Source organism: Oncorhynchus tshawytscha, linkage group LG22, assembly GCF_018296145.1.
Source record: "Oncorhynchus tshawytscha isolate Ot180627B linkage group LG22, Otsh_v2.0, whole genome shotgun sequence".
NCBI classification, from domain to species: Eukaryota; Metazoa; Chordata; class Actinopteri; order Salmoniformes; family Salmonidae; genus Oncorhynchus; species Oncorhynchus tshawytscha.
In genome coordinates this window covers 30788559-30816386 of record NC_056450.1, presented here as the reverse complement: position 1 = coordinate 30816386, position 27828 = coordinate 30788559, and the positions used below count along the sequence as shown (strand labels likewise).

Here is a 27828-nt window from a genome sequence, read left to right as displayed (position 1 = left end):
ACACACTGAGATTGCTGTGTGGCAGTAAGCTGGGTCAGTAGTAGGTACTTTTGAGAGCCTGTTCTTTATGAAGCCTGGCCTGGTGGGCTGTGAGACTGTAAAAGTGACTGCAATGCCGTTAAGGAGGGGTGGAATCCCCACATCAGCACAGGGGTCAGTCACTGTAAAAAGTCCTCCTCTTCCAGATTCATCCATACGTGTGTCTTCATGAAAACGGCTACTTTCCACTTATTGGTCAGCTGGCCGGTGTGTTTACGGACATATTCAATCAATCCCTATACCAGTCTGCTGTTCCCACATGCTTCAAGAGGGCCACCATTGTTCCTGTTCCCAAGAAAGCTAAGGTAACTGAGCTAAACGACTACCGCCCCGTAGCACTCACTTCCGTCATTATGAAGTGCTTTGAGAGACTAGTCAAGGACCACATCACCTCCACCCTACCTGACACCCTAGACCCACTCCAATTTGCTTACCGCCCAAATAGGTCCACAGACGATTCAATCTCAACCACACTGCACACTGCCCTAACCCATCTGGACAAGAGGAATACCTATGTGAGAATGCTGTTCATCGACTACAGCTCGGCATTCAACACCATAGTACCCTCCAAGCTTGTCATCAAGCTCGAGACCCTGGGTCTCGACCCCGCCCTGTGGAACTGGGTACTGGACTTCCTGACGGGCCGCCCCCAGGTGGTGAGGGTAGGCAACAACATCTCCTCCCCACTGATCCTCAACACTGGGGCCCCACAAGGGTGCGTTCTGAGCCCTCTCCTGTACTCCCTGTTCACCCACGACTGCGTGGCCACGCTCGCCTCCAACTCAATCATCAAGTTTGCGGACGACACAACAGTGGTAGGCTTGATTACCAACAACGACGAGACGGCCTACAGGGAGGAGGTGAGGGCCCTCGGAGTGTGGTGTCAGGAAAATAACCTCACACTCAACGTCAACAAAACTAAGGAGATGATTGTGGACTTCAGGAAACAGCAGAGGGAACACCCCCCCATCCACATCGATGGAACAGTAGTGGAGAGGGTAGCAAGTTTTAAGTTCCTCGGCATACACATCACAGACAAACTGAATTGGTCCACCCACACAGACAGCATCGTGAAGAAGGCGCAGCAGCGCCACTCCAACCTCAGGAGGCTGAAGAAATTCGGCTTGTCACCAAAAGCACTCACAAACTTCTACAGATGCACAATCGAGAGCATCCTGGCGGGCTGTATCACCGCCTGGTATGGCAACTGCACCGCCCTCAACCGTAAGGCTCTCCAGAGGGTAGTGAGGTCTGCACAACGCATCACCGGGGGCAAACTACCTGCCCTCCAGGACACCTACACCACCCGATGCTACAGGAAGGCCATAAAGATCATCAAGGACATCAACCACCCGAGCCACTGCCTGTTCACCCCGCTGTCATCCAGAAGGCGAGGTCAGTACAGGTGCATCAAAGCTGGGACCGAGAGACTGAAAAACAGCTGCTATCTCAAGGCCATCAGACTGTTAAACAGCCACCACTAACATTGAGTGGCTACTGCCAACACACTGTCAATGACACTGACTCTACTCCAGCCACTTTAATAATGGGAATTGATGGGAAATTATGTAAATATATCACTAGCCACTTTAAACAATGCTACCTTATATAATGTTACTTACCCTACATTATTCATCTCATATGCATACGTATATACTGTACTCTATATCATCAACTGCATCCTTATGTAATACATGTATCACTAGCCACTTTAACTATGCCACTTGGTTTACATACTCATCTCATATGTATATACTGTACTCGATATCATCTACTGTATCTTGCCTATGCTGCTCTGTACCATCACTCATTCATATATCCTTATGTACATATTCTTTATCCCCTTACACTGTGTATAAGACAGTAGTTTTTTGGAATTGTTAGTTAGATTACTTGTTGGTTATTACTGCATTGTCGGAACTAGAAGCACAAGCATTTCGCTACACTCGCATTAACATCTGCTAACCATGTGTATGTGACAAATAAAATTTGATTTGATTTGATTTGATGATTACCTGACAAATACCATTCTGGGTGAAATGGTTCTGTATCACTAGCTCATGTTAAGCTCACGTTGGGGGAACAGTGAGCAGAAATGCACTCTCTTTTCATAGGTTCTTTACTGTCATTGGATCCAAGAGGCTCTGATGAATAGGAATGACTGTGTGACCTTTGTCCTTTAACCCTGCAGCTCCAGGATGCCCTGAAGTGCCAGGAGTGCCACAAACAGTTCAGGTCCAAGGCCGGACTCAACTACCATACAATGGCTGAGCACAGCAGCAAGGTACACACAGGCACGCACACACACACACACACTTTCTTTCCCGAAGTTGATTGATCTATTGATCCGCAGGTCAGAAAGGATCCATTTGAAAAGTAACCCTGTGGGTTGCATCAGCAACATGACAGCGGAGGGAACTCTGTTCTGGGTTCCCTTCAGACGTGAGGCATTGGTTTGGGATTGGGGGTGAAATGTCATAATTGATTTCTATTGTTATGCTTTTTGGCTGAAGTTCTGATTGATATGGCCGTCCTGAAAGCATATGCACATTACATTCTGGTGCTGTGTTAAGTCCCTCAGTAGAGAGGTTCATCAAGATATCAACATGGCCCTCACTCCTGCATTAGTGGAATGCTGCTCCAATTAAGTTTGTTGAATAATTCAAAACTACTATCTCAGAAAGCATCATCAAATATAAATGAGCAAACCTGTGTGTGTGTGTGTATTCCAGTCAGCCTTGCTATCATAGCTGATCTGTTTAAATGATGCCCTCATTTGTGTTCAGTCCCTGCCTTTTGTCCCATGGTCATATTGGCAGCTCTCCATATCATTATTAGGAGAGAGTACAGTTTGTGTTTTAAAGCAGTGATTCAAACTTCCATTGTGTGTGTGTGTGTGTGTGTGTGTGTGTGTGTGTGTGTGTGTGTGTGTGTCTGTGTGTGAGTGTGTGAGTGTTTGTGTTGTTCTGCATTACCTGCAGAAGTGGCATCATTGCTAATCTGTACCCAGTGTGTGTCCTCTGGTCACATGGCTGAGCCACAGTGCAGTGTGGGAAAAGCCAGCAGGATGACAGTGACCTTGTTGTTGTACTGTGATACACCAGCTAACTCGTATTTTCTACTGTTTTAGAAACAAAGGTGCTAGAACCAACAAGGGTTCTTCAGCTCTCTCCATAGGAGAACCTTTAGAAGAACCCTTTTTGGTTCCATGTAGAACCCTTTTCACATAAGGTTCTAGATGGAACCCAAACGAGTTCTAACTGCAACCAAAAAGGGTTATCCTATGGTGACAGCTGAAGAACTCTTTTGGAACCCTTTCTCCCCTCTCTCTCTCTCTAGTGCTCTCTCTCTCTAGTGCTCTCTCTCTCTCTAGTGCTCTCTCTCTCTCTAGTGCTCTCTCTCTCTAGTGCTCTCTCTCTCTAGTGCTCTCTCTCTCTCTAGTGCTCCCTCTCTCTAGTGCTCTCTCTCTCTCTAGTGCTCTCTCTCTCTCTAGTGCTCCCTCTCTCTCTAGTGCTCCCTCTCTCTCTAGTGCTCTCTCTCTCTCTAGTGCTCCCTCTCTCTCTAGTGCTCTCTCTCTCTAGTGCTCTCTCTCTCTAGTGCTCTCTCTCTCTAGTGCTCTCTCTCTCTCAAGGTGCTCCCTCTCTCTCTAGTGCTCTCTCTCTCTAGTGCTCCCTCTCTCTCTAGTGCTCTCTCTCTCTAGTGCTCTCTCTCTCTCTAGTGCTCTCTCTCTCTCTAGTGCTCCCTCTCTCTCTAGTGCTCTCTCTCTAGTGCTCCCTCTCTCTCTCTCTCTCTCTAGTGCTCTCTCTCTCTAGTGCTCCCGCTCTCTCTCTAGTGCTCTCTCTCTCTAGTGCTCCCTCTCTCTCTCTCTAGTGCTCTCTCTCTAGTGCTCCCTCTCTCTAGTGCTCTCTCTCTCTCTCTCTCTCTCTCTAGTGCTCCCTCTCTCTCTAGTGCTCTCTCTCTCTCTAATGCTCCCTCTCTCTAGTGCTCTCTCTCTCTAGTGCTCTCTCTCTCTAGTGCTCTCTCTCTCTAGTGCTCCCTCTCTCTCTCTCTCTCTAGTGCTCTCTCTCTCTAGTGCTCTCTCTCTAGTGCTCCCTCTCTCTCTCTAGTGCTCTCTCTCTCTAGTGCTCTCTCTCTAGTGCTCCCTCTCTCTCTCTCTCTCTAGTGATCTCTCTCTCTAGTGCTCTCTCTCTCTAGTGCTCTCTCTCTCTCTCTAGTGCTCTCTCTCTCTAGTGCTCTCTCTCTCTCTCTAGTGGTCTCTCTCTAGTGCTCTCTCTCTTTAGTGCTCTCTCTCTAGTGCACTCTCTCTCTAGTGCTCTCTCTCTCTAGTGCTCTCTCTCTAGTGCTCTCTCTCTCTCATGCTCTCTCTCTCTATGCTCTCTCTCTCTCTCTCTTTCTTTCTGTCTTTTTCAATATATATTTCTCTTTCACTCTTTCTCCCCCCTCACTCTCGCTCATGTCTGATAAAGGTTTTACAAATAAATGCTGGGGGTTTCTGTGTGTCCCCTGGTGGATCTAAGACTGGTGGGAGTGTGTTCTCCAGCCTCAGGGTCTGACTGACATGATTCACTTTGTTTTAGTGTGGGAATAACATGTATTTCTCTGAGTTGCAGTCTTATCCCCCTCTTTTCCCTCTCAGACTAGGGATGTGTCTCAATAATCTCAAATGGCTTTCCCTCCTTCATCTGTACACTCTTAGAAAAAATGTTTACAAAAGGGTTCTTCGGCTGTCCCCATAGGGAAACCCTTTGAAGAACTCTTTTTGGGTTCCAGGTAGAACACAAGGGGACAGCTGAAGAACCCTTTTGGAAACATTTTTTCTAAGAGTGTACAGATGAAGGAGGGAAAGCCATTTGAGATTATTGAGACACATCCCTAGTGTACCAATCTAAAAACATAAGTGAAATGAAAATGGAGGATGCCCACCAGGAATACAGATGATGGAAAAGAGACAAGGACAGAAAGTCAATGTAGACTATTGAGATGCACCTGAGAGTGTATCCACAGTTGCATTTTTAATCCAGAGAGTTGTTCTCTCAACATATTCACTGCCCTGATGTGTCGTCCCCTCCCCTGTCCTCTCTCTGGCTGTGACTGCCCTGATGTGTCGTCCCCTCCCCTGTCCTCTCTCTGGCTGTGACTGCCCTGATATGTAGTCCCCTCCCCTGTCCTCTCTCTGGCTGTGACTGCCCTGATGTGTCGTCCCTCCCCTGTCTCTCTCTGGCTGTGACTGCCCTGATGTGTCTTCCCCTCCCCTGTCCTCTCTCTGGCTGTGACTGCCCTGATGTGTCGTCCCCTCCCCTGTCCTCTCTCTGGCTGTGACTGCCCTGATGTGTCGTCCCCTCCCCTGTCCTCTCTCTGGCTGTGACTGCCCTGATGTGTCGTCCCCTCCCCTGTCCTCTCTCTGGCTGTGACTGCCCTGATATGTAGTCCCCTCCCCTGTCCTCTCTCTGGCTGTGACTGCCCTGATGTGTAGTCCCCTCCCCTGTCATCTCTCTGGCTGTGACTGCCCTGATGTGTCGTCCCCTCCCCTCCACTGTCCTCTCTCTGGCTGTGACTGCCCTGATGTGTCGTCCCTCCCCTGTCCTCTCTCTGGCTGTGACTGCCCTGATGTGTCGTCCCCTCCCATGTCCTCTCTCTGGCTGTGACTGCCCTGATGTGTCGTCCCCTCCCCTGTCCTCTCTCTTGCTGTGACTGCCCTGATGTCTCTTCCCCTCCCCTGTCCTGTCTCTGGCTGTGACTTCCCTGATGTGTCGTCCTCTCTCTGGCTGTGACTGCCCTGATGTGTCGTCCCCTGTCCTGTCCTCTCTCTGGCTCTGACTGCCCTGATGTGTCGTCCCCTGTCCTGTCTCTGGCTGTGACTGCCCTGATGTGTCGTCCCCACCCCTGTCCTCTCTCTGGCTGTGACTGCCCTGATGTGTCGTCCCCTCCCATGTCCTCTCTATGGCTGTGACTGCCCTGATGTGTCGTCCCCTCCCTGTACTCTCTATGGCTGTGACTGCCCTGATGTGTCTTCCCCTCCCCTGTCCTGTCTCTGGCTGTGACTGCCCTGATGTGTAGTCCCCTCCCCTGTCCTCTCTCTGACTGTGACTGCCCTGATGTGTCGTCCCCTCCCCTGTCCTCTCTCTGACTGTGACTGCCCTGATGTGTCTTCCCCTCCCCTGTCCTCTCTCTGGCTGTGACTGCCCTGATGTGTCGTCCCCTCCCCTGTCCTCTCTCTGGCTGTGACTGCCCTGATGTGTCATCCCCTCCCATGTCCTCTCTCTGGCTGTGACTGCCCTGATGTGTCGTCTCCTCCCATGTCCTCTCTCTGGCTGTGACTGCCCTGATGTGTCGTCCCCTCCCATGTCCTCTCTCTGGCTGTGACTGCCCTAATGTGTCGTCCCCTCCCATGTCCTCTCTCTGGCTGTGACTGCCCTGATGTGTCTTCCCCTCCCCTGTCCTCTCTCTGGCTGTGACTGCCCTGATGTGTAGGCCCCTCCCCTGTCCTCACTGTGACTGCCCTGATGTGTCGTCCCCTCCCCTGTCCTCTCTCTGGCTGTGACTGCCCTGATGTGTCTTCCCCTCCCCTGTCCTCTCTCTGGCTGTGACTGCCCTGATGTGTCGTCCCCTCCCATGTCCTCTCTCTGGCTGCGACTGCCCTGATGTGTCGTCCCCTCCCATGTCCTCTCTCTGGCTGTGACTGCCCTGATGTGTCGTCCCCTCCCATGTCCTCTCTCTGGCTGTGACTGCCTTGATGTGTCTTCCCCTCCCCTGTCCTCTCTCTGGCGTGACTGCCCTGATGTGTAGTCCCCTCCCCTGTCCTCACTGTGACTGCCCTGATGTGTCGTCCCCTCCCCTGTCCTCTCTCTGGCTGTGACTGCCCTGATGTGTCTTCCCCTCCCCTGTCCTCTCTCTGGCTGTGACTGCCCTGATGTGTCGTCCCCTCCTATGTCCTCTCTCTGGCTGTGACTGCCCTGATGTGTCGTCCCCTCCCCTGTCCTCTCTCTGGTTGTGACTGCCCTGATGTGTCTTCCCCTCCCCTGTTCTGTCTCTGGCTGTGACTTCCCTGATGTGTCGTCCTCTCTGGCTGTGACTGCCCTGATGTGTCGTCCCCTCCCATGTCCTCTCTCTGGCTGTGACTGCCCTGATGTGTCGTCCCCTCCCATGTCCTCTCTCTGGCTGTGACTGCCCTGATGTGTCTTCCCCTCCCCTGTCCTCTCTCTGGCTGTGACTGCCCTGATGTGTAGGCCCCTCCCCTGTCCTCACTGTGACTGCCCTGATGTGTCGTCCCCTCCCCTGTCCTCTCTCTGGCTGTGACTGCCCTGATGTGTCTTCCCCTCCCCTGTCCTCTCTCTGGCTGTGACTGCCCTGATGTGTCGTCCCCTCCCATGTCCTCTCTCTGGCTGCGACTGCCCTGATGTGTCGTCCCCTCCCATGTCCTCTCTCTGGCTGTGACTGCCCTGATGTGTCGTCCCCTCCCATGTCCTCTCTCTGGCTGTGACTGCCTTGATGTGTCTTCCCCTCCCCTGTCCTCTCTCTGGCTGTGACTGCCCTGATGTGTAGTCCCCTCCCCTGTCCTCTCTATGGCTGTGACTGCCCTGATGTGTCTTCCCCTCCCTGTCCTCTCTCTGGCTGTGACTGCCCTGATGTGTCGTCCCCTCCTATGTCCTCTCTCTGGCTGTGACTGCCCTGATGTGTCGTCCCCTCCCCTGTCCTCTCTCTGGTTGTGACTGCCCTGATGTGTCTTCCCCTCCCCTGTCCTGTCTCTGGCTGTGACTTCCCTGATGTGTCGTCCTCTCTGGCTGTGACTGCCCTGATGTGTCGTCCCCTCCCCTGTCCTTTCTCTGGTTGTGACTGCCCTGATGTGTCGTCCCCTCCCCTGTCCTCTCTATGGCTGTGACTGCCCTGATGTGTCATCCCCTCCCCTGTCCTCTCTATGGCTGTGACTGCCCTGATGTGTCTTCCCCTCCCCTGTACTGTCTCTGGCTGTGACTGCCCTGATGTGTCGTCCCCTCCCTGTCCTCTCTCTGACTGTGACTGCCCTGATGTGTCGTCCCTCCCCTGTCCTCTCTCTGACTGTGACTGCCCTGATGTGTCGTCCCCTCCCCTGTCCTCTCTCTGACTGTGACTGCCCTGATGTGTCGTCCCCTCCCCTGTCCTCTCTCTGACTGTGACAGCCCTGATGTGTCGTCCCCTCCCCTGTCCTGTCTCTGGCTGTGACTGCCCTGATGTGTCTTCCCCTCCCTGTCCTCTCTCTAACTGTGACTGCCCTGATGTGTCTCCCTCCCCTGTCCCCTCTCTGACTGTGACTGCCCTGATGTGTCGTCCCCTCCCTGTCCTCTCTCTGACTGTGACTGCCCTGATGTGTCTTCCCCTCCCCTGTCCTCTCTCTGACTGTGACTGCCCTGATGTGTGTCCCCTCCCTGTCCTCTCTCTGACTGTGACTGCCCTGATGTGTCGTCCCCTCCCCTGTCTCTCTCTGGCTGTGACTGCCCTGATGTGTAGTCCCCTCCACTGTCCTCACTGTGACTGCCCTGATGTGTCGTCCCCTCCCCTGTCCTCTCTCTGGCTGTGACTGCCCTGATGTGACGTCCCCTCCCCTGTCCTCTCTCTGGCTGTGACTGCCCTGATGTGTCTTCCCCTCCCCTATCCTCTCTCTGACTGTGACTGCCCTGATGTGTCGTCCCCTCCCCTGTCCTCTCTCTGGCTGTGACTGCCCTGATGTGTCGTCCCCTCCCATGTCCTCTCTCTTGCTGTGACTGCCCTGATGTGTCGTCCCCTCCCCTGTCCTCTCTATGGCTGTGACTGCCCTGATGTGTCGTCCCCTCCCATGTCCTCTCTCTGGCTGTGACTGCCCAGATGTGTCTTCCCCTCCCATGTCCTCTCTCTGGCTGTGACTGCCCTGATGTGTCGTCCCCTCCCATGTCCTCTCTCTGGCTGTGACTGCCCTGATGTGTCTTCCCCTCCCCTGTCCTCTCTCTGGCTGTGACTGCCCTGATGTGTCGTCCCCTCCCCTGTCCTCTCTCTGGCTGTGACTGCCCTGATGTGTCGTCCCCTCCCCTGTCCTCTCTCTGGCTGTGACTGCCCTGATGTGTCGTCCCCTCCCCTGTCCTCTCTCTGGCTGTGACTGCCCTGATATGTAGTCCCCTCCCCTGTCCTCTCTCTGGCTGTGACTGCCCTGATGTGTAGTCCCCTCCCCTGTCATCTCTCTGGCTGTGACTGCCCTGATGTGTCGTCCCCTCCCCTCCACTGTCCTCTCTCTGGCTGCTGCCCTGATGTGTCGTCCCCTCCCCTGTCCTCTCTCTGGCTGTGACTGCCCTGATGTGTCGTCCCCTCCCATGTCTCTCTCTCTGGCTGTGACTGCCCTGATGTGTCGTCCCCTCCCCTGTCCTCTCTCTTGCTGTGACTGCCCTGATGTCTCTTCCCCTCCCCTGTCCTGTCTCTGGCTGTGACTTCCCTGATGTGTCGTCCTCTCTCTGGCTGTGACTGCCCTGATGTGTCGTCCCCTGTCCTGTCCTCTCTCTGGCTCTGACTGCCCTGATGTGTCGTCCCCTGTCCTGTCTCTGGCTGTGACTGCCCTGATGTGTCGTCCCCACCCCTGTCCTCTCTCTGGCTGTGACTGCCCTGATGTGTCGTCCCCTCCCATGTCCTCTCTATGGCTGTGACTGCCCTGATGTGTCGTCCCCTCCCCTGTACTCTCTATGGCTGTGACTGCCCTGATGTGTCTTCCCCTCCCCTGTCCTGTCTCTGGCTGTGACTGCCCTGATGTGTAGTCCCCTCCCCTGTCCTCTCTCTGACTGTGACTGCCCTGATGTGTCGTCCCCTCCCCTGTCCTCTCTCTGACTGTGACTGCCCTGATGTGTCTTCCCCTCCCCTGTCCTCTCTCTGGCTGTGACTGCCCTGATGTGTCGTCCCCTCCCCTGTCCTCTCTCTGGCTGTGACTGCCCTGATGTGTCATCCCCTCCCATGTCCTCTCTCTGGCTGTGACTGCCCTGATGTGTCGTCTCCTCCCATGTCCTCTCTCTGGCTGTGACTGCCCTGATGTGTCGTCCCCTCCCATGTCCTCTCTCTGGCTGTGACTGCCCTAATGTGTCGTCCCCTCCCATGTCCTCTCTCTGGCTGTGACTGCCCTGATGTGTCTTCCCCTCCCCTGTCCTCTCTCTGGCTGTGACTGCCCTGATGTGTAGGCCCCTCCCCTGTCCTCACTGTGACTGCCCTGATGTGTCGTCCCCTCCCCTGTCCTCTCTCTGGCTGTGACTGCCCTGATGTGTCTTCCCCTCCCCTGTCCTCTCTCTGGCTGTGACTGCCCTGATGTGTCGTCCCCTCCCATGTCCTCTCTCTGGCTGCGACTGCCCTGATGTGTCGTCCCCTCCCATGTCCTCTCTCTGGCTGTGACTGCCCTGATGTGTCGTCCCCTCCCATGTCCTCTCTCTGGCTGTGACTGCCTTGATGTGTCTTCCCCTCCCCTGTCCTCTCTCTGGCTGTGACTGCCCTGATGTGTAGTCCCCTCCCCTGTCCTCACTGTGACTGCCCTGATGTGTCGTCCCCTCCCCTGTCCTCTCTCTGGCTGTGACTGCCCTGATGTGTCTTCCCCTCCCTGTCCTCTCTCTGGCTGTGACTGCCCTGATGTGTCGTCCCCTCCTATGTCCTCTCTCTGGCTGTGACTGCCCTGATGTGTCGTCCCCTCCCCTGTCCTCTCTCTGGTTGTGACTGCCCTGATGTGTCTTCCCTCCCCTGTTCTGTCTCTGGCTGTGACTTCCCTGATGTGTCGTCCTCTCTGGCTGTGACTGCCCTGATGTGTCGTCCCCTCCCATGTCCTCTCTCTGGCTGTGACTGCCCTGATGTGTCGTCCCCTCCCATGTCCTCTCTCTGGCTGTGACTGCCCTGATGTGTCTTCCCCTCCCCTGTCCTCTCTCTGGCTGTGACTGCCCTGATGTGTAGGCCCCTCCCCTGTCCTCACTGTGACTGCCCTGATGTGTCGTCCCCTCCCCTGTCCTCTCTCTGGCTGTGACTGCCCTGATGTGTCTTCCCCTCCCCTGTCCTCTCTCTGGCTGTGACTGCCCTGATGTGTCGTCCCCTCCCATGTCCTCTCTCTGGCTGCGACTGCCCTGATGTGTCGTCCCCTCCCATGTCCTCTCTCTGGCTGTGACTGCCCTGATGTGTGTCCCCTCCCATGTCCTCTCTCTGGCTGTGACTGCCTTGATGTGTCTTCCCCTCCCCTGTCCTCTCTCTGGCTGTGACTGCCCTGATGTGTAGTCCCCTCCCCTGTCCTCTCTATGGCTGTGACTGCCCTGATGTGTCTTCCCCTCCCCTGTCCTCTCTCTGGCTGTGACTGCCCTGATGTGTCGTCCCCTCCTATGTCCTCTCTCTGGCTGTGACTGCCCTGATGTGTCGTCCCCTCCCCTGTCCTCTCTCTGGTTGTGACTGCCCTGATGTGTCTTCCCCTCCCCTGTCCTGTCTCTGGCTGTGACTTCCCTGATGTGTCGTCCTCTCTGGCTGTGACTGCCCTGATGTGTCGTCCCCTCCCCTGTCCTTTCTCTGGTTGTGACTGCCCTGATGTGTCGTCCCTCCCCTGTCCTCTCTATGGCTGTGACTGCCCTGATGTGTCATCCCCTCCCCTGTCCTCTCTATGGCTGTGACTGCCCTGATGTGTCTTCCCCTCCCCTGTACTGTCTCTGGCTGTGACTGCCCTGATGTGTCGTCCCCTCCCCTGTCCTCTCTCTGACTGTGACTGCCCTGATGTGTCGTCCCCTCCCTGTCCTCTCTCTGACTGTGACTGCCCTGATGTGTCGTCCCCTCCCCTGTCCTCTCTCTGACTGTGACTGCCCTGATGTGTCGTCCCCTCCCCTGTCCTCTCTCTGACTGTGACAGCCCTGATGTGTCGTCCCCTCCCCTGTCCTGTCTCTGGCTGTGACTGCCCTGATGTGTCTTCCCCTCCCCTGTCCTCTCTAACTGTGACTGCCCTGATGTGTCGTCCCCTCCCTGTCCCTCTCTGACTGTGACTGCCCTGATGTGTCGTCCCCTCCCCTGTCCTCTCTCTGACTGTGACTGCCCTGATGTGTCTTCCCCTCCCCTGTCCTCTCTCTGACTGTGACTGCCCTGATGTGTCGTCCCCTCCCCTGTCCTCTCTCTGACTGTGACTGCCCTGATGTGTCGTCCCCTCCCCTGTCCTCTCTCTGGCTGTGACTGCCCTGATGTGTAGTCCCCTCCACTGTCCTCACTGTGACTGCCCTGATGTGTCGTCCCCTCCCCTGTCTCTCTCTGGCTGTGACTGCCCTGATGTGACGTCCCCTCCCTGTCCTCTCTCTGGCTGTGACTGATGTGTCTTCCCTCCCCTATCCTCTCTCTGACTGTGACTGCCCTGATGTGTCGTCCCCTCCCCTGTCCTCTCTCTGGCTGTGACTGCCCTGATGTGTCGTCCCCTCCCATGTCCTCTCTCTTGCTGTGACTGCCCTGATGTGTCGTCCCCTCCCATGTCCTCTCTCTGGCTGTGACTGCCCTGATGTGTCGTCCCCTCCCATGTCCTCTCTCTGGCTGTGACTGCCCTGATGTGTCGTCCCCTCCCATGTCCTCTCTATGGCTGTGACTGCCCTGATGTGTCTTTCCCTCCCCTGTCCTCTCTCTGGCTGTGACTGCCCTGATGTGTCGTCCCCTCCCCTGTCCTCTCTCTGGCTGTGACTGCCCTGATGTGTCGTCCCCTCCTATGTCCTCTCTCTGGCTGTGACTGCCCTGATGTGTCGTCCCCTCCCCTGTCCTCTCTCTGGTTGTGACTGCCCTGATGTGTCTTCCCCTCCCCTCCCCTGTCTCTGGCTGTGACTTCCCTGATGTGTCGTCCTCTCTGGCTGTGACTGCCCTGATGTGTCGTTCCCTCCCCTGTCCTCTCTCTGGCTGTGACTGCCCTGATGTGTCGTCCCCTCCCCTGTCCTGTCTCTGGCTGTGACTGCCCTGATGTGTCGTCCCCTCCCGTGTCCTCTCTCTGGCTGTGACTGCCCTGATGTGTCGTCCCCTCCCCTGTCCTCTCTATGGCTGTGACTGCCCTGATGTGTCTTCCCCTCCCCTGTCCTCGCTCTGGCTGTGACTGCCCTGATGTGTCGTCCCCTCCCTGTCCTCTCTATGGCTGTGGCTGCCCTGATGTGTCTTCCCCTCCCCTGTCCTCTCTATGGCTGTGACTGCCCTGATGTGTCTTCCCCTCCCCTGTCCTCTCTATGGCTGTGACTGCCCTGATGTGTCTTCCCCTCCCCTGTCCTCTCTATGGCTGTGACTGCCCTGATGTGTCTTCCCCTCCCCTGTCCTCGCTCTGACTGTGACTGCCCTGATGTGTCGTCCCCTCCCCTGTCCTCTCTATGGCTGTGACTGCCCTGATGTGTCTTCCCCTCCCCTGTCCTCTCTCTGACTGTGACTGCCCTGATGTGTCGTCCCTCCCCTGTCCTCTCTCTGGCTGTGACTGCCCTGATGTGTCGTCCCCTCCCATGTCCTCTCTCTGGCTGTGACTGCCCTGATGTGTCGTCCCATCCCCTGTCCTCGCTCTGACTGTGACTGCCCTGATGTGTCGTCCCCTCCCCTGTCCTCTCTATGGCTGTGACTGCCCTGATGTGTCGTCCCCTCCCCTGTCCTCTCTATGGCTGTGACTGCCCTGATGTGTCGTCCCCTCCCATGTCCTCTCTCTGGCTGTGACTGCCCAGATGTGTCGTCCCCTCCCATGTCCTCTCTCTGGCTGTGACTGCCCTGATGTGTCGTCCCCTCCCATGTCCTCTCTCTGGCTGTGACTGCCCTGATGTGTCGTCCCCTCCCCTGTCCTCTCTCTGGCTGTGACTGCCCTGATGTGTCGTCCCCTCCCCTGTCCTCTCTTCTGGCTGTGACTGCCCTGATGTGTCGTCCCCTCCTATCTCCTCTCTCTGGCTGTGACTGCCCTGATGTGTCGTCCCCTCCCCTGTCCTCTCTCTGGTTGTGACTGCCCTGATGTGTCTTCCTCTCCCCTGTCCTGTCTCTGGCTGTGACTTCCCTGATGTGTCATCCTCTCTGGCTGTGACTGCCCTGATGTGTCGTTCCCTCCCCTGTCCTCTCTCTGGCTGTGACTGCCCTGATGTGTCGTCCCCTCCCTGTCCTGTCTTTGGCTGTGACTGCCCTGATGTGTCGTCCCCTCCCGTGTCCTCTCTCTGGCTGTGACTGCCCTGATGTGTCTTCCCCTCCCCTGTCCTCTCTCTGACTGTGACTGCCCTGATGTGTCGTCCCCTCCCTGTCCTCTCTCTGGCTGTGACTGCCCTGATGTGTCGTCCCCTCCCATGTCCTCTCTCTGGCTGTGACTGCCCTGATGTGTCGTCCATCCCTGTCCTCGCTCTGACTGTGACTGCCCTGATGTGTCGTCCCCTCCCCTGTCCTCTCTATGGCTGTGACTGCCCTGATGTGTCGTCCCCTCCCCTGTCCTCTCTATGGCTGTGACTGCCCTGATGTGTCGTCCCCTCCCATGTCTCTCTCTGGCTGTGACTGCCCTGATGTGTCGTCCCCATCCCCTGTCCTCGCTCTGACTGTGACTGCCCTGATGTGTCGTCCCCTCCCCTGTCCTCTCTCTGGCTGTGACTGCCCTGATGTGTCGTCCCCTCCCCTGTCCTCTCTATGGCTGTGACTGCCCTGATGTGTCTTCCCTTCCCCTGTCCTCTCTCTGACTGTGACTGCCCTGATGTGTCATCCCTCCCCTGTCCTCTCTCTGGCTGTGACTGCCCTGATGTGTCGTCCCCTCCCATGTCCTCTCTCTGGCTGTGACTGCCCTGATGTGTCGTCCCCTCCCATGTCCTCTCTCTGGCTGTGACTGCCCAGATGTGTCGTCCCCTCCCATGTCCTCTCTCTGGCTGTGACTGCCCTGATGTGTCGTCCCCTCCCATGTCCTCTCTCTGGCTGTGACTGCCCTGATGTGTCGTCCCCTCCCCTGTCCTCTCTCTGGCTGTGACTGCCCTGATGTGTCGTCCCCTCCCCTGTCCTCTCTTCTGGCTGTGACTGCCCTGATGTGTCGTCCCCTCCTATCTCCTCTCTCTGGCTGTGACTGCCCTGATGTGTCGTCCCCTCCCCTGTCCTCTCTCTGGTTGTGACTGCCCTGATGTGTCTTCCTCTCCCCTGTCCTGTCTCTGGCTGTGACTTCCCTGATGTGTCATCCTCTCTGGCTGTGACTGCCCTGATGTGTCGTTCCCTCCCCTGTCCTCTCTCTGGCTGTGACTGCCCTGATGTGTCGTCCCCTCCCTGTCCTGTCTTTGGCTGTGACTGCCCTGATGTGTCGTCCCCTCCCGTGTCCTCTCTCTGGCTGTGACTGCCCTGATGTGTCGTCCCCTCCCCTGTCCTCTCTATGGCTGTGACTGCCCTGATGTGTCGTCCCCTCCCCTGTCCTCTCTCTGGCTGTGACTGCCCTGATGGTCCCCTCCCTGTCCTCTCGCTGACTGTGACTGCCCTGATGTGTCGTCCCCTCCCCTGTCCTCTCTCTGACTGTGACTACCCTGATGTGTCGTCCCTCCCTGTCCTCTCTCTGACTGTGACTGCCCTGATGTGTCGTCCCCTCCCCTGTCCTCTCTCTGACTGTGACTGCCCTGATGTGACGTCCCCTCCCCTGTCCTCTCTCTGACTGTGACTGCCCTGATGTGTCGTCCCCTCCCTGTCTCTCTCTGGCTGTGACTGCCCTGATGTGTCGTCCCCTCCCTGTCCTCTCTCTGGTTGTGACTGCCCTGATGTGTTCCTCTCCCTGTCCTGTCTCTGGCTGTGACTTCCCTGATGTGTCATCCTCTCTGGCTGTGACTGCCCTGATGTGTCGTTTCCTCCCCTGTCCCTCTCTGGCTGTGACTGCCCTGATGTGTCGTCCCCTCCCCTGTCCTGTCTTTGGCTGTGACTGCCCTGATGTGTCGTCCCCTCCCGTGTCCTCTCTCTGGCTGTGACTGCCCTGATGTGTCGTCCCCTCCCCTGTCCTCTCTATGGCTGTGACTGCCCTGATGTGTCGTCCCCTCCCTGTCCTCTCTCTGGCTGTGACTGCCCTGATGTGTCGTCCCCTCCCCTGTCCTCTCGCTGACTGTGACTGCCCTGATGTGTCGTCCCCTCCCCTGTCCTCTCTCTGACTGTGACTACCCTGATGTGTCGTCCCCTCCCCTGTCCTCTCTCTGACTGTGACTGCCCTGATGTGACGTCCCCTCCCCTGTCCTCTCTCTGACTGTGACTGCCCTGATGTGACGTCCCCTCCCTGTCCTCTCTCTGACTGTGACTGCCCTGATGTGTCGTCCCCTCCCCTGTCCTCTCTCTGACTGTGACTGCCCTGATGTGTCGTCCCCTCCCCTGTCCTCTCTCTGACTGTGACTGCCCTGATGTGACGTCCCCTCCCCTGTCCTCTCTCTGACTGTGACTGCCCTGATGTGTCGTCCCCTCCCCTGTCCTCTCTCTGACTGTGACTGCCCTGATGTGTCGTCCCCTCCCCTGTCCTCTCTATGGCTGTGCTGTCAGCTGCTGTTTTTATCAGACATGTTTTTGGCACTGATAAACCCTTCGGTGAAAACATTAGTTTGACAGTTGTCATAAACATGTCTTGAGTAACGGCCTTGCCATGAAACCATTTAATGATCCTGGCACCGCCTGACGCCTGAGATGGAAAACACATTTTCCCGGCCTAGTTGGGGGGGGGTTTGAGGGGACACGACTCTGGTGCGACGCTGTGCTTGTTCCCCCTTCAGGCCTCGGGGAGCGAGGGCCAGACGGGGGACAGGCAGGAGGAGAGAGAGAGGCTGCGCAGAGTACTCAAACAGATGGGACGAATCAAGTGTCCTAACGAGGTATGTGCTTCTTTTTCTCTATAATCCCACTTTCTCTCTCTCTCTCTCTTTATCTATTTCTGCTGCACACCCCTCCATCTCCATCTAACACTCTCTCCCTCTTTATCTATTTCTTTCTCTCTCTCCTCTCTCACTCCCTCCTTCCCTCTCTCTTTCTTGTCATTCTGCCCAAACACACATCAACACTCTGTTACCAATTACTCACACTAGAGTGCCGAGAAGAGAGAGGTGAAGAGACATGGCAGCCGAGACAGACATTCTCACTAACCTCTCTTCATCCATTCATTCCACTTCTAACTCACTCTTCTCTCATTCAACCACAAAAATGGTTGCCCACCTCTCTTGAGAAAGCTAGTTTATGTCAGTGACACTATATGAAGTTAGATGAATATAACCTAGACATGTTTGTTAAACACATCCATACTCTGCTCCACTAACCTGATTTCCAGTCTAATGTGAATTTTCTATTTCTCCCATTTTCAATGTTGCACGCACACGTACGTGCACCCACCCACACACCCACAGGGCTGCTCGGCCCATTTCTCCAGTCTAATGGGGTACCAGTACCATCAGAAGCGTTGTGGCAGAGAGCTGTCAGAGGAGGACAAGCCTGTGTTTCTGTGTCAGCACTGTGGGAAGACCTACCGCTCCAAGGCTGGCAGAGACTACCACCTCCGCACTGAACACCGCACCCCCACCACCCCCAACACCACCAACACCACCAACATCAATGATACCAACAACACTAACGCCAGCAGAGGGGTAAGCGAGAGCAGAAGTGTTTTTGTTTTATATACTGTATTTATCTGTTGAGATTACACCCATAGTCATTGGTTGAATCTCTGTGAATTCTCTCATTGGTCTGGGCTGTCCCTCCTCTTTCAGGTGAGCACAGAGGACTCCCAGACACAGCTTGGGGGAAGGAGGGAGCTGAACCACACGGAGAGAGAGAGGAAGGAAAAGGAGAAGTGGCAAGAGTTGTCTGCAGGTAGGGAGAAAGAGAGAGAGGAGGGGAGAGAGAGGGGTGGGGAGAGAGAGGGCCTGGGGGAGGACTTTGAGAGGACTCCCAGTGGTAGGGTGAGACGTCGGTCGGCCCAGGTAGCAGTGTTCCACCTGCAGGAGATAGCAGAGGATGAACTGACCAAGGACTGGGGAACCAAGCGCCGCATCAAAGATGACCTAGTACCGGACAGCAAGAGGGTAAGAGACAGACAGGTACACACACACACACACACACACACACACACACACACACACACACACACACACACACACACACACACACACACTGAACATCTTGTCCCTGTCTGTCCTCCTCTCCCAGTTGAACTACACTCGGCCTGGCCTTCCCAAGTTCAGTCCCAAGCTGCTGGAGAGCTGGAAGAACGAGGTCAAAGAGAAGGGTTTCCTCTGCTGCTCCAACGGAGTAAGACCCTCTAGACGACATGTTCTGTCCATTAAACACCTTTCAGATGAATCCAGTTTGTTTTATTTTCCAGTTGCTTTTATACATTCCAGCGCTGTCAATCAATTCTGATCTCTACAGGCTCTAAAAATTTGCATTTTATACGCACAGTTTACTATTTTGGTATCTGTTGTTATTGTTCCTCTCTGTTTCTAGAGCTGTGAAGCTGTTTACTCCAGTGTGTCTGGGCTCAAAGCTCATCTAGCCAACTGTAACCAGGTAGGACCATCAGGACTAGGTTAAGTTAAATGGATGAGGTTTAGGGACAACTTGTACCTACAACTGACTGAGGTGTGTTTCTGTATGCTTCAGGCAGGGGGCGACGCAGGGAAGTACACCTGCTTATTGTGTCAGAAGGAATTCAGCTCAGAAAGTGGTGTCAAGTACCACATCAGCAAGACACATTCACAGGTGAGACTTACATACATAAACCCTCACAGGTCTGATATACACCTTGAAGTATATGAAACAGACCCACTCACAGATAACGCATTCACTCATTTCTAAACACATTTTAAAACACACAGGTGGATGTCATACACACATGCAGTAACAGAACGTTTTCCCTCATTATTATCATACGTTACATGATCATACATTCGTACAGAACTGGTTCCGAGCCTCTAGCCATGTGGTGCCCAGCAGCAGCAAGAGCAAACTGGCAGAAAACAAAGAGTTTGAGAAAAAGGAGGTTAAGAACGGTGCCACCACAGGAAAGAAGAGAGGCCGCAAGCCCAAAGAGCACCCCCTCAGGCCACCCCTGTCCAAACAAAGACTCCTTTCAGTTCCACCCAAATCTCATCCTCCACCCCCACCCCGAACCCAACTTCAACCGCCACCCCGAACACGGCCCAAGCCCAGCACCAGGCCCAGTCCCCGACAGAGAGGGTGAACCTGGAGACCCCGACATTAAACAGACAGCCCAACCCCCCTACCACAAGGAAGGGAAAGACCAAGAGGGTGCCCCCTCCCTCAGAGTAGATCTGCTTTCACTAACCCAGGAGCCAGAGAGGATGCTATCTCTCTGACGTGCCATCCACATTACGCCAGTAAGCTCAAAGACGTTATGGACGACACAAGGACTGGGGGACAGCGAACGAAACTAAAAATAACCATAGAGACATGAAAAGAATTAGATCATGCTTTTGATTTGACTCTGATCTTTGTGTTTTAACCCTATACTGTATACGGTGTATGTGTCTACTGGTATATGCTGATGTAACAGTTCATTTTTTCTCCATTCCATTTCTAAGCATCATTTCAGTTAAGCTATTCACAACAGGGATTAATTGTAATCAAAGTTAAAATCCAACTCAATATATAAATAGCATTTTCTAAACAAAAGTCATATTTCAATAGAATTTTGCATAATTCCCTATACATGTCTGTAGATTCATGTTGTGCTTGAGAGATTTTTTAAAGGATATTCTATTAGCATGGTGAGGTAATTTACTGCTAGTGATTTTTCAATGGATATACTGTACTGTGTATATAAACAATATCTATATCTATATATCTATATACTCAAAGCAATGACGTCATCCATAGTTTTTTCAAGGCAGGAAGGTCAAATTTGCATTTTGTTGTTTTCCACTTTGGCGTCTTAAGTTAGTTTTTCATTGTGGCAGCTGAATGCCGAAGTAGAGAGCTTTTTTCATCAGTCTGCTTCAGTGCAATACACTCATTGTGTTTTGGCCCAGAGTACACACTGTTACGCATAAATCAAACTCTTTCTTCTGTTCTTATGCTGTTCAAGTATTTATAGTCATTTTGTTCATTTCAAATTTACACTGAAATGTGGGATTTATTTTTTATTTTACATATGATATGAGATTTTATCCATTTTTGAGACAGTAATTATACCTTGGGGCACAAGGGTATGATTGAGGATGTTTACGCAAACATTTCTAAACTAAAATCTGTATCTACACCAAGCAATGTAAACGGCATATTCACAAAGTTTGAAGATGAAAAAATGTTGTTGAATATATGTTTCCACTGCTTTTGTTGCTAATTATGGACTAAATGCTGAATCTAACAGTGGAAAAGTATTTGACCAGAGTTGCACCATTGCAGCACAATCAAATGAGTTGTCACCATTTTGGAGATTGAAGTCCAAATTGAGGATGATCTGGAAAAATCTACTTGCTCTTGTTTGAATGAAATAATTCAGAAAAGGGAGCGGCATATGTCTTTTTGTAGAAAATTGAAGTCAGTTTGAAAATAATATTTTATGAAACAAAAAAGAAATCCTGCAAATATAGTTTCTAAAAACACTTGTCTTGCACTAACCCTAACCCTTCCCTCCCTTCCCCTGTTGTGTCTTTCTGCACTTGAAGAGCACTGCTAATCTTTTACCCCAACATTAATGCTCCAGAAGAGGCTGCCCTTAGACACAGATCTAGGAACCAGCCTGCCCTCCCTAAATTCTAACCTTAACCATTATAGGCAAAGACACAAAACTGGCCATAGGTCCATGTCTAAGGGGCAGTTTCACCCTACTCAAACTTTAACCCCCCTATATGGGGGGTTGTAACCAGGACTAAAACAGAACCCGAGTGGTGTCCAAAAAGAAGTACTTTTAGTCCTCTGTGACCCGCATTCTAACCAGATTCAATGACAAATGGGAAACTAACAGGGCCACCTGTCTAACTCAGAATCCTAACAAAGCCATAAATGATCCTCAGAAATGCAAAACATTTAGGCTGTTTTACCAGTCATAACTGTTTTATTGTAAAATGAATTAAGTCTAAATTAAATGTCTTTAATTTATGAAAAATACTAGCATGTGCAATCAGAGAATTTTAAGATTTTATCTATGTAATAATTACTTAAAGTAGATACTTGAATTCACACAAAACAAATGAAATAATTTGATTGAAATAAAACCCCTAAAATCTTTCATTTATATTTATATCAATAGAGCAGAATAGCTTGCTCTCAAAGCTACAGATCTATTTTATAATCACGTGTGTATATTATCTAGTTAATATGATAGCAAGGGGAGTTTGTAAAAAGTGAATGGTTACATGGTGCAAATTAATCAGTCTGCTTGTTCATCCAGCACAGTTTTTCCTAAAAATTGTCCTAAAATTGTACTTTGCATTATGTCCAAATACAGATACTTAACTCATACCATAATGTAATATTAACCCTTGTGCTGACATTTTGTGTTCCTCAAGTTAGGATTCAGCCCAATATCACCATTGCAATTGAATTAGATTTTGTAAATGTCAGCCTATATTGCTTTAATCCATAATTGTATATTTTGGGATGATAGGAGTTCTCAAAGGGATAGTGTGAGATTTGGGCAATCAAGTCAGATGAACTCATGGATACCATTCCATGTCTCTGCGTCCAGTTTGAAGGAAGTTCAAGGTAGTTTCTGGAGCGATTGTTAATGACTGGAAGTCTATGGGATCAGCTAGCTTAATTGCAAAAATATCTCACTATCCCTTTCACGAAGGACTGGGTGTAGGCTACATCCCTTACATTGCATTACGATGAAACACCTCCCGTATTGTTATATTCACATTTGATAGATGAACAACAGAGGTTAGATAGACAAGCACTGACGATACCTTGCGCTTTTCAAATCCAGTTCTTCAGACCTTGGCCCTTGGCTCTCGTCTAGTGACTGGCTTTTGTGTATCGGGAGAATGAGCACCTTGGCTGGAGTTCAGTTATAGAACATGCATTCTCACAAAGGCTTTGCAGAAACATTCTACAGGCTACACATTCATTCCAACCCTTTATTATGAGAGGATGTTAAGAACAGTTAGTAGTTGGGTGTGGAGTTTTGGCACAGTATCAATTATGAGTTGCTTGTTGATTTGTTTGATTTTTATGTCATATTGACTGCTATTGTTTACCTGACAAGCTTTGGTGTTTGCAATATAATAGTTTAGCACTGCTTACCATTGTGGATATTATTATATACTTTATTTGACCCTTTACTACCTGTCTTCCTAGATGATGTGGGAAACACATATCCCGCAGTTTGAGCTAATGTAGAATACAGCAGCAACTGCAACAATATGTTTAGAGAGTACAGCAATACACCATATTTTGTCGGTCACATTGGCTTGCTAATGTTTTGATATCCAGTGTAATTGACACATTTAATGGCTAATTTATTTCACCTACCCTATCCCTTTGTTTGTTTGCTTAAGAATTTTCTTTTCTCAGTGACAAATCAAAAAAAGAAGAAAAAAATGAAACAAATAAGTTGAAGTGGAAGTCCATCAAATGTGATGGTATGTGTTGAAATACACTGTTTAACGTGTTTGACGATGCACATTTCATTTAGCTCTTGGGGACACATTGGCACACATATGGAGAATGTTCAGTTGTCCATATCTGAGGGTGAACAAGGAGGCGTGTGTGTGTGTGTGTGTGTGTGTTTGTTTTTAGTGCACTTACTATCCAATGAAATAGGCTTGAATTAGGAGTGTTGTCTCCAGAGCTTTTTAGTGGTCTGGACTGTGTGTGGTTTGACTTTTGTATCTGGGCATAGGCTAAGGTGTCTTCCCTTTTTTCACTAAATGCTATTTCTCCCTTTAATGTTTTATCTTACAAACATTCACAATCTCAAACGGCTTCAGATGACTCTTTCTTTTGAAAATTGACCATTATAGAGAGGATACAAAATGATTGGTTATGTTGAGAAGAATACCTAGGATGTTTTTCCTGTTTTCTATGTTGAAGTTGTTCATATCTGAAGCTATATCCTAACTAGGGAGGCACCACACCTCTGAATCTGATCTGTTACAATTTTTCAAAATTGTTGTATTACCTGTGCATTATTATCCCTCAAATAATGAATAAAAATGTTGTTGACTAAGTTTGACAGTTGCCATATATAATACATGCTGTTAATCGTGTGAATGGTTGGTAGCCTATATGACCTGACAATTATTGGAGCTGATACAATGGATTTTAAACATTCACATTTTATTATCATAAATAGCATATAGCCTAGTTACATGACTTTAGATTTTGTTGATTTAGTCTTTGAACCACATGACATAGTGTCACTATATATAATAATATATAAAGTGTAACAATTGAATAGCCTCATCCAGTAACACGTGACCCTGACACATTTGAGTCCCTGCCACTATATCCGCTGGAGAAAGGCCCTGTTGAATATTACCGTATATGAACGTTACATCATGGTGCGTTACAGATCGACGGAACGCCATGAGAGGCACTTTGGGACTACGAGTCCTTTTTGGGGGATTGTGCTCACGAAAATCTATTTTTGCCAGTTGGCAAAGAAACTCCAAGACCCAGAATGCAATTGTCCCCCTCTACACAGCTGACTATCAAATACGGGAAGAGCAATGTCTACGGTGTGCTGAGAAGGAAGGGTCTCAAAGATGGAGTGCGGAGAGAATTCTTCTTCGCTGTCTAATTCCAACAGGTATTTCACTTGGTTTGGGGATTGACTGTGGCGTCAAGAAGTGAACTATACAATCTGTTTTTGTTGACGGTTGATTTTCGTGACAATCTGCATCCTTGGTGAACGCGAACCTACGTTCTGACCTCATGGTTACAAAGGAAGCGCGAGTGCAGTCAGTTCAGAAAGCATCAGTACACTGTATCAGTTATGGAAGCGAGGAAGTTTCATTGTAGCAAAGCATGGTCTGTCGATATAGATACAGAAAGCACAAGGTTCGGTTCATTCTTTCATTATAGGCCATCATCATGAAGGCTTCATGCCTTGCCGTCGTGCGTAATGGTGATTTTTGACAGCGGTCCGACATTTATAACCCTTTAATAACTAAACGAATAGTGCTAGTTTTCTATAGGTGGACTTCACTGCGCATGTGTTCCCAAAATAATCCAGGCACAAACCGTTAAGAAATACCCTTAATATAATGGAGCATGCTTTTCAACTTTTGTAATGTGCTAATTGTTTTCGACTATATTGGCTCATAAACACTATGGAATTGGCCTATTATTATTTTTGTTTACTTAGTTTGTAGATATTATAACACCCTAAATGAGGAGGTTAAATGCAATAATGAGATGTTTGATATTTTGTGGTCACTGCAACCAGAGACAACATATCAGCTTCTGAAGAGAATGGAAGAACTTGAAGAACTATTAACATATTTAAATGGTGTCAATATTTACACTCCAATATCTGCAGCAGTGATATGCTTATCTGTTACACAGATCCAATATCCTGACTGACAAATATCACATTTGTGAAATGCCCAACACAGTATTGTGTTATAATGTTCCACAGTGCAAAATTGCACAGAATGTCAGAGAAAGAGAAATCAAAGAGAAATCAAATCAAATGTTATTGGTCACATACACATGATTAGCAGATGTTAATGCGAGTGTAGCGAAATGCTATGACTCACTGAAGATTTGAGTCCACACCCCTATCATTGATGTTTTACCTGTTGTAAACCACACGAGGGTGTTCTTACATTAGCCTAGTTCATACCAATGATGTATATAAACCCTGGATTGCTGATACTTTGTTTTGGCCATGGCGAGGCTTTGAAGCCACTGGTCGGCCATATTGGCACTCCTCAGAAAAGTAGTCCTCCATAGGAATGAAATTATACAGTATTTACATTACATGTACAGTGCATTCTGAGAGTATTCAGACCCCTTGACTTTTTCCACAGTTTGTTATGCTACAGCCTTATTCTAAAATGTATTGTCAATCTACACACAATACCGCATAATCTATCTGCCTGTAGCTCTGGCCCAGAAGCAAGGATATGCATATGCTTGGTATCATTTGAAAGAAAACACTCTGGAGTTTGTTTAAATGTGAATTGAATGTAGGAGAATATAACACAATAGATCTGATTTAGATAATACAATGAAAAAAAACATATATATATATATTTTTTTATTGTTGTATCATCATCTTTAAAATGAACAGGATAAAACAAACATTCAGATAGGATGATGGGGACAATTTCAGTGAAAAACACAAGAGGGCAACAGTACTTGTGTAAAGTTTCAGAATGATAACTTCCAAAATGAGTGTGCTACATGACATTTATCATGAAGTCACCCAGGTGTCCCACACAAGTAGCCCAAATGTACCCAAGTGGCCAAATTGTTGAAGGTATACATTTTGAAACAAATAACTATATACAAAATGTCTAAATGGTATTCTAACACCCCAAAAAAAAAAAAAATGGGGAAAAATATATACATGTACAAAATAACATGGGTAACTATTTATACACTTTCAATATTTGGAAGACCCTCAGTCCTCTATCAGATCAGGTGATAGGGTAGCCTAGTGGTTAGAGCGTTAGACTGGTAACTGAAAGGTTGCAAGTTCGAATCCCCGAGCTGACAAGGTACAAATCTGTCGTTCTGCCCCTGTACAGGAAGTTAATGCACTGTTCCTAGGCCATCATTGAAAATAAAAATTGGTTCTTAACTGATTTGCCTAGTAAAAATTACAAATCAAATTTATTTATATAACCCTTCGTACATCAGCTAATATCTCAAAGTGCTGTACAGAAACCCAGCCTAAAACCCCAAATAGTAAGCAATGCAGGTGTAGAAGCATGGTGGCTAGGAAAGTCCTTAGAAAGGCCAAGACCTAGGAAGAAACCTAGAGAGGAACCAGGCTATGACAGGTGGCCAGTCCTCTTCTGGCTGTGCCAGGTGGAGATTATAACAGAACATGGCTGAGATTTTCAAACGTTCATAGATGACCAGCAGGGTCAAATAATAATAATCATATATATATATATAGAGTACAGGGAACATAAGGTTGAATATATTATTATAGACATGCTACATCTACTGTCTCTTTTATATTATGACATTTCAGCTAGATCTGCTGTCTCTATTATATTATGACAGACCAGCTAGATCTACTGTGTTTATTATATTACAACAGACCAGCTGTATCTACTGTCTCCATTTCACTTTGGCCATTGTTGTGGGCCTGCCCTCCCCTCAACAGCCTCAAATAGGCTATTTCATTTCACAAATAATATTTTATATTATTAATTTCAAAAAACGGCATTAGCATGAGAAGAACGTACCTGTCCAAAACGGTGACATTGTTCCTCTTCTGCAGGCACGTTACAGATTATACACAGTGGCTACAACGGTGTCCTCTCCGCTCAAAAAATATTCCTCCACTCGGGAATTGCTAAATGAATCGTCCTATAACAATCTCTGTCTCACTTTTCCCATCAATTTCTTCTAAAATTGTGTGTACATCTGTATATCTAGACTTAGATTTAGGTTTCCCTTACTTAGTCGCCATACTGATTGATATATAAACAGCTGAATCTGCGCGTTTACCAAAACAACGCTGTGCATAAAATGCGTAGCTCCTTCCGGAATAAAAGTTCAATAGCGAATGACTCTCTTTACGCTGGAGTTTACGACATGGGTTGGTCTTCCAACACACAACCATTGCATATTGCCGCTTACCTCAGCTCATTGGCTATATACCCAGCTAGATTTCAAGACGATCAGTGGTCATTGGGTTAAAATACAGTCAATCAACGAGACAGTGATCATATAATTGGTGCACAATGAGCTCGTCACTTGTTGTCTTCCAATCGTTTTTTTTTTCGGGTCAATACGTCCCGCGAAATGACCCATCAAGTTTGGTTGTGTTACAAACAAACAGTTGATTGCAAGGAAATCAAACATGACTGGATAAAGTCAGGTATAGTCTGTGTATTTACGTCGGATGTTTCGTCGAAAATTGAATGACACGAAATTCAATGAGATAAGCGTTCACAAAATGTTTCGTGTTAGGCTATAAAAAATGGATTTAACCGAACAAAAGACCATTCATTGTGTAACAATGAGCCTTGGGATTGCAACCAGAGCAAGATCTTCAAAGGTAAACAATTTATTTCAATGCAATCTGTGATTTTGTTACGCAAGTGCTGGTTGAACAAGTAGTTTGATATGGGGGTCTGTGCTCAGATAATCGCATCGTATTCTTTCGCAGTAAATCCTTTTTTAAATCTGACAACGCAGTTGGATTAGCAAGATTCTAGGCTTTTGAAGCATGTGAGACACTTGTATTTTCAGGAAGGTTTAATATGACTATTTGTGGCGAACACCGTATGTTGTCGGATTCAAACCCGTATCCGAGATCAGTAGATCAGAGAAGTTAAATGGAAGAGGTTTGGAACCACCAAGACTCTTCCTAGAGCTGGCCACATGGCCAAACTGCGCAATCGGGGGAGAAGGGCCTTAGCCAGGTAAGGTGACCAAGAACCTGATGGTCACTTTGACAGAGCTCCAGAGTTCCTCTGTGGAGATGGGAGAACCTTCCAGAAGGACAACCATCTCTGCAGCACTCCATCAATCAGGTCTTTATGGTAGAGTGGCCACACAGAAGCCACATTAGTAAATGCATTTCTATATCTTCCAAAATATTGTTTACAACGGTGGGGGAGTGCCAAGATGGAAGCACGGTGGCTTCGAAACAGCGCCCCCCTGTTAGTCATCTAGTGTATATATATATATATATATATATAAAGCATTGGTTCATACCCTTTGCTGATAACTACAGTGTAATAT

General features: G+C 49.8%; 2 protein-coding genes across 5 annotated transcripts in view; both read left to right on the top strand.

The window, feature by feature from the left end:
- znf512b (zinc finger protein 512B) overlaps positions 1 to 23123 on the top strand; it is a 79012-nt gene extending 55889 nt beyond the window's left edge. For all 4 annotated transcript variants that reach the window (XM_042304074.1, XM_042304070.1, XM_042304072.1 and 1 more), the window contains 8 exons: positions 2231 to 2323; positions 16716 to 16814; positions 17340 to 17576; positions 17700 to 18014; positions 18139 to 18240; positions 18436 to 18498; positions 18592 to 18690; positions 18887 to 23123. In XM_042304074.1, the coding sequence (XP_042160008.1) occupies positions 2231 to 2323; positions 16716 to 16814; positions 17340 to 17576; positions 17700 to 18014; positions 18139 to 18240; positions 18436 to 18498; positions 18592 to 18690; positions 18887 to 19171 (1293 nt within the window). In that variant the 3' untranslated portion in view covers positions 19172 to 23123. The remainder of the gene's footprint in view (positions 1 to 2230; positions 2324 to 16715; positions 16815 to 17339; positions 17577 to 17699; positions 18015 to 18138; positions 18241 to 18435; positions 18499 to 18591; positions 18691 to 18886) is intronic.
- Positions 23124 to 23586: 463 nt separating this feature from the next.
- The window catches only part of uckl1b (uridine-cytidine kinase 1-like 1b), a 52350-nt gene continuing 48108 nt past the window's right edge, over positions 23587 to 27828 (top strand). Inside the window, exon 1 of the mRNA XM_024416841.2 lies at positions 23587 to 23704. Within this exon, the coding sequence (XP_024272609.1) occupies positions 23661 to 23704 (44 nt within the window). The 5' untranslated portion in view covers positions 23587 to 23660. The remainder of the gene's footprint in view (positions 23705 to 27828) is intronic.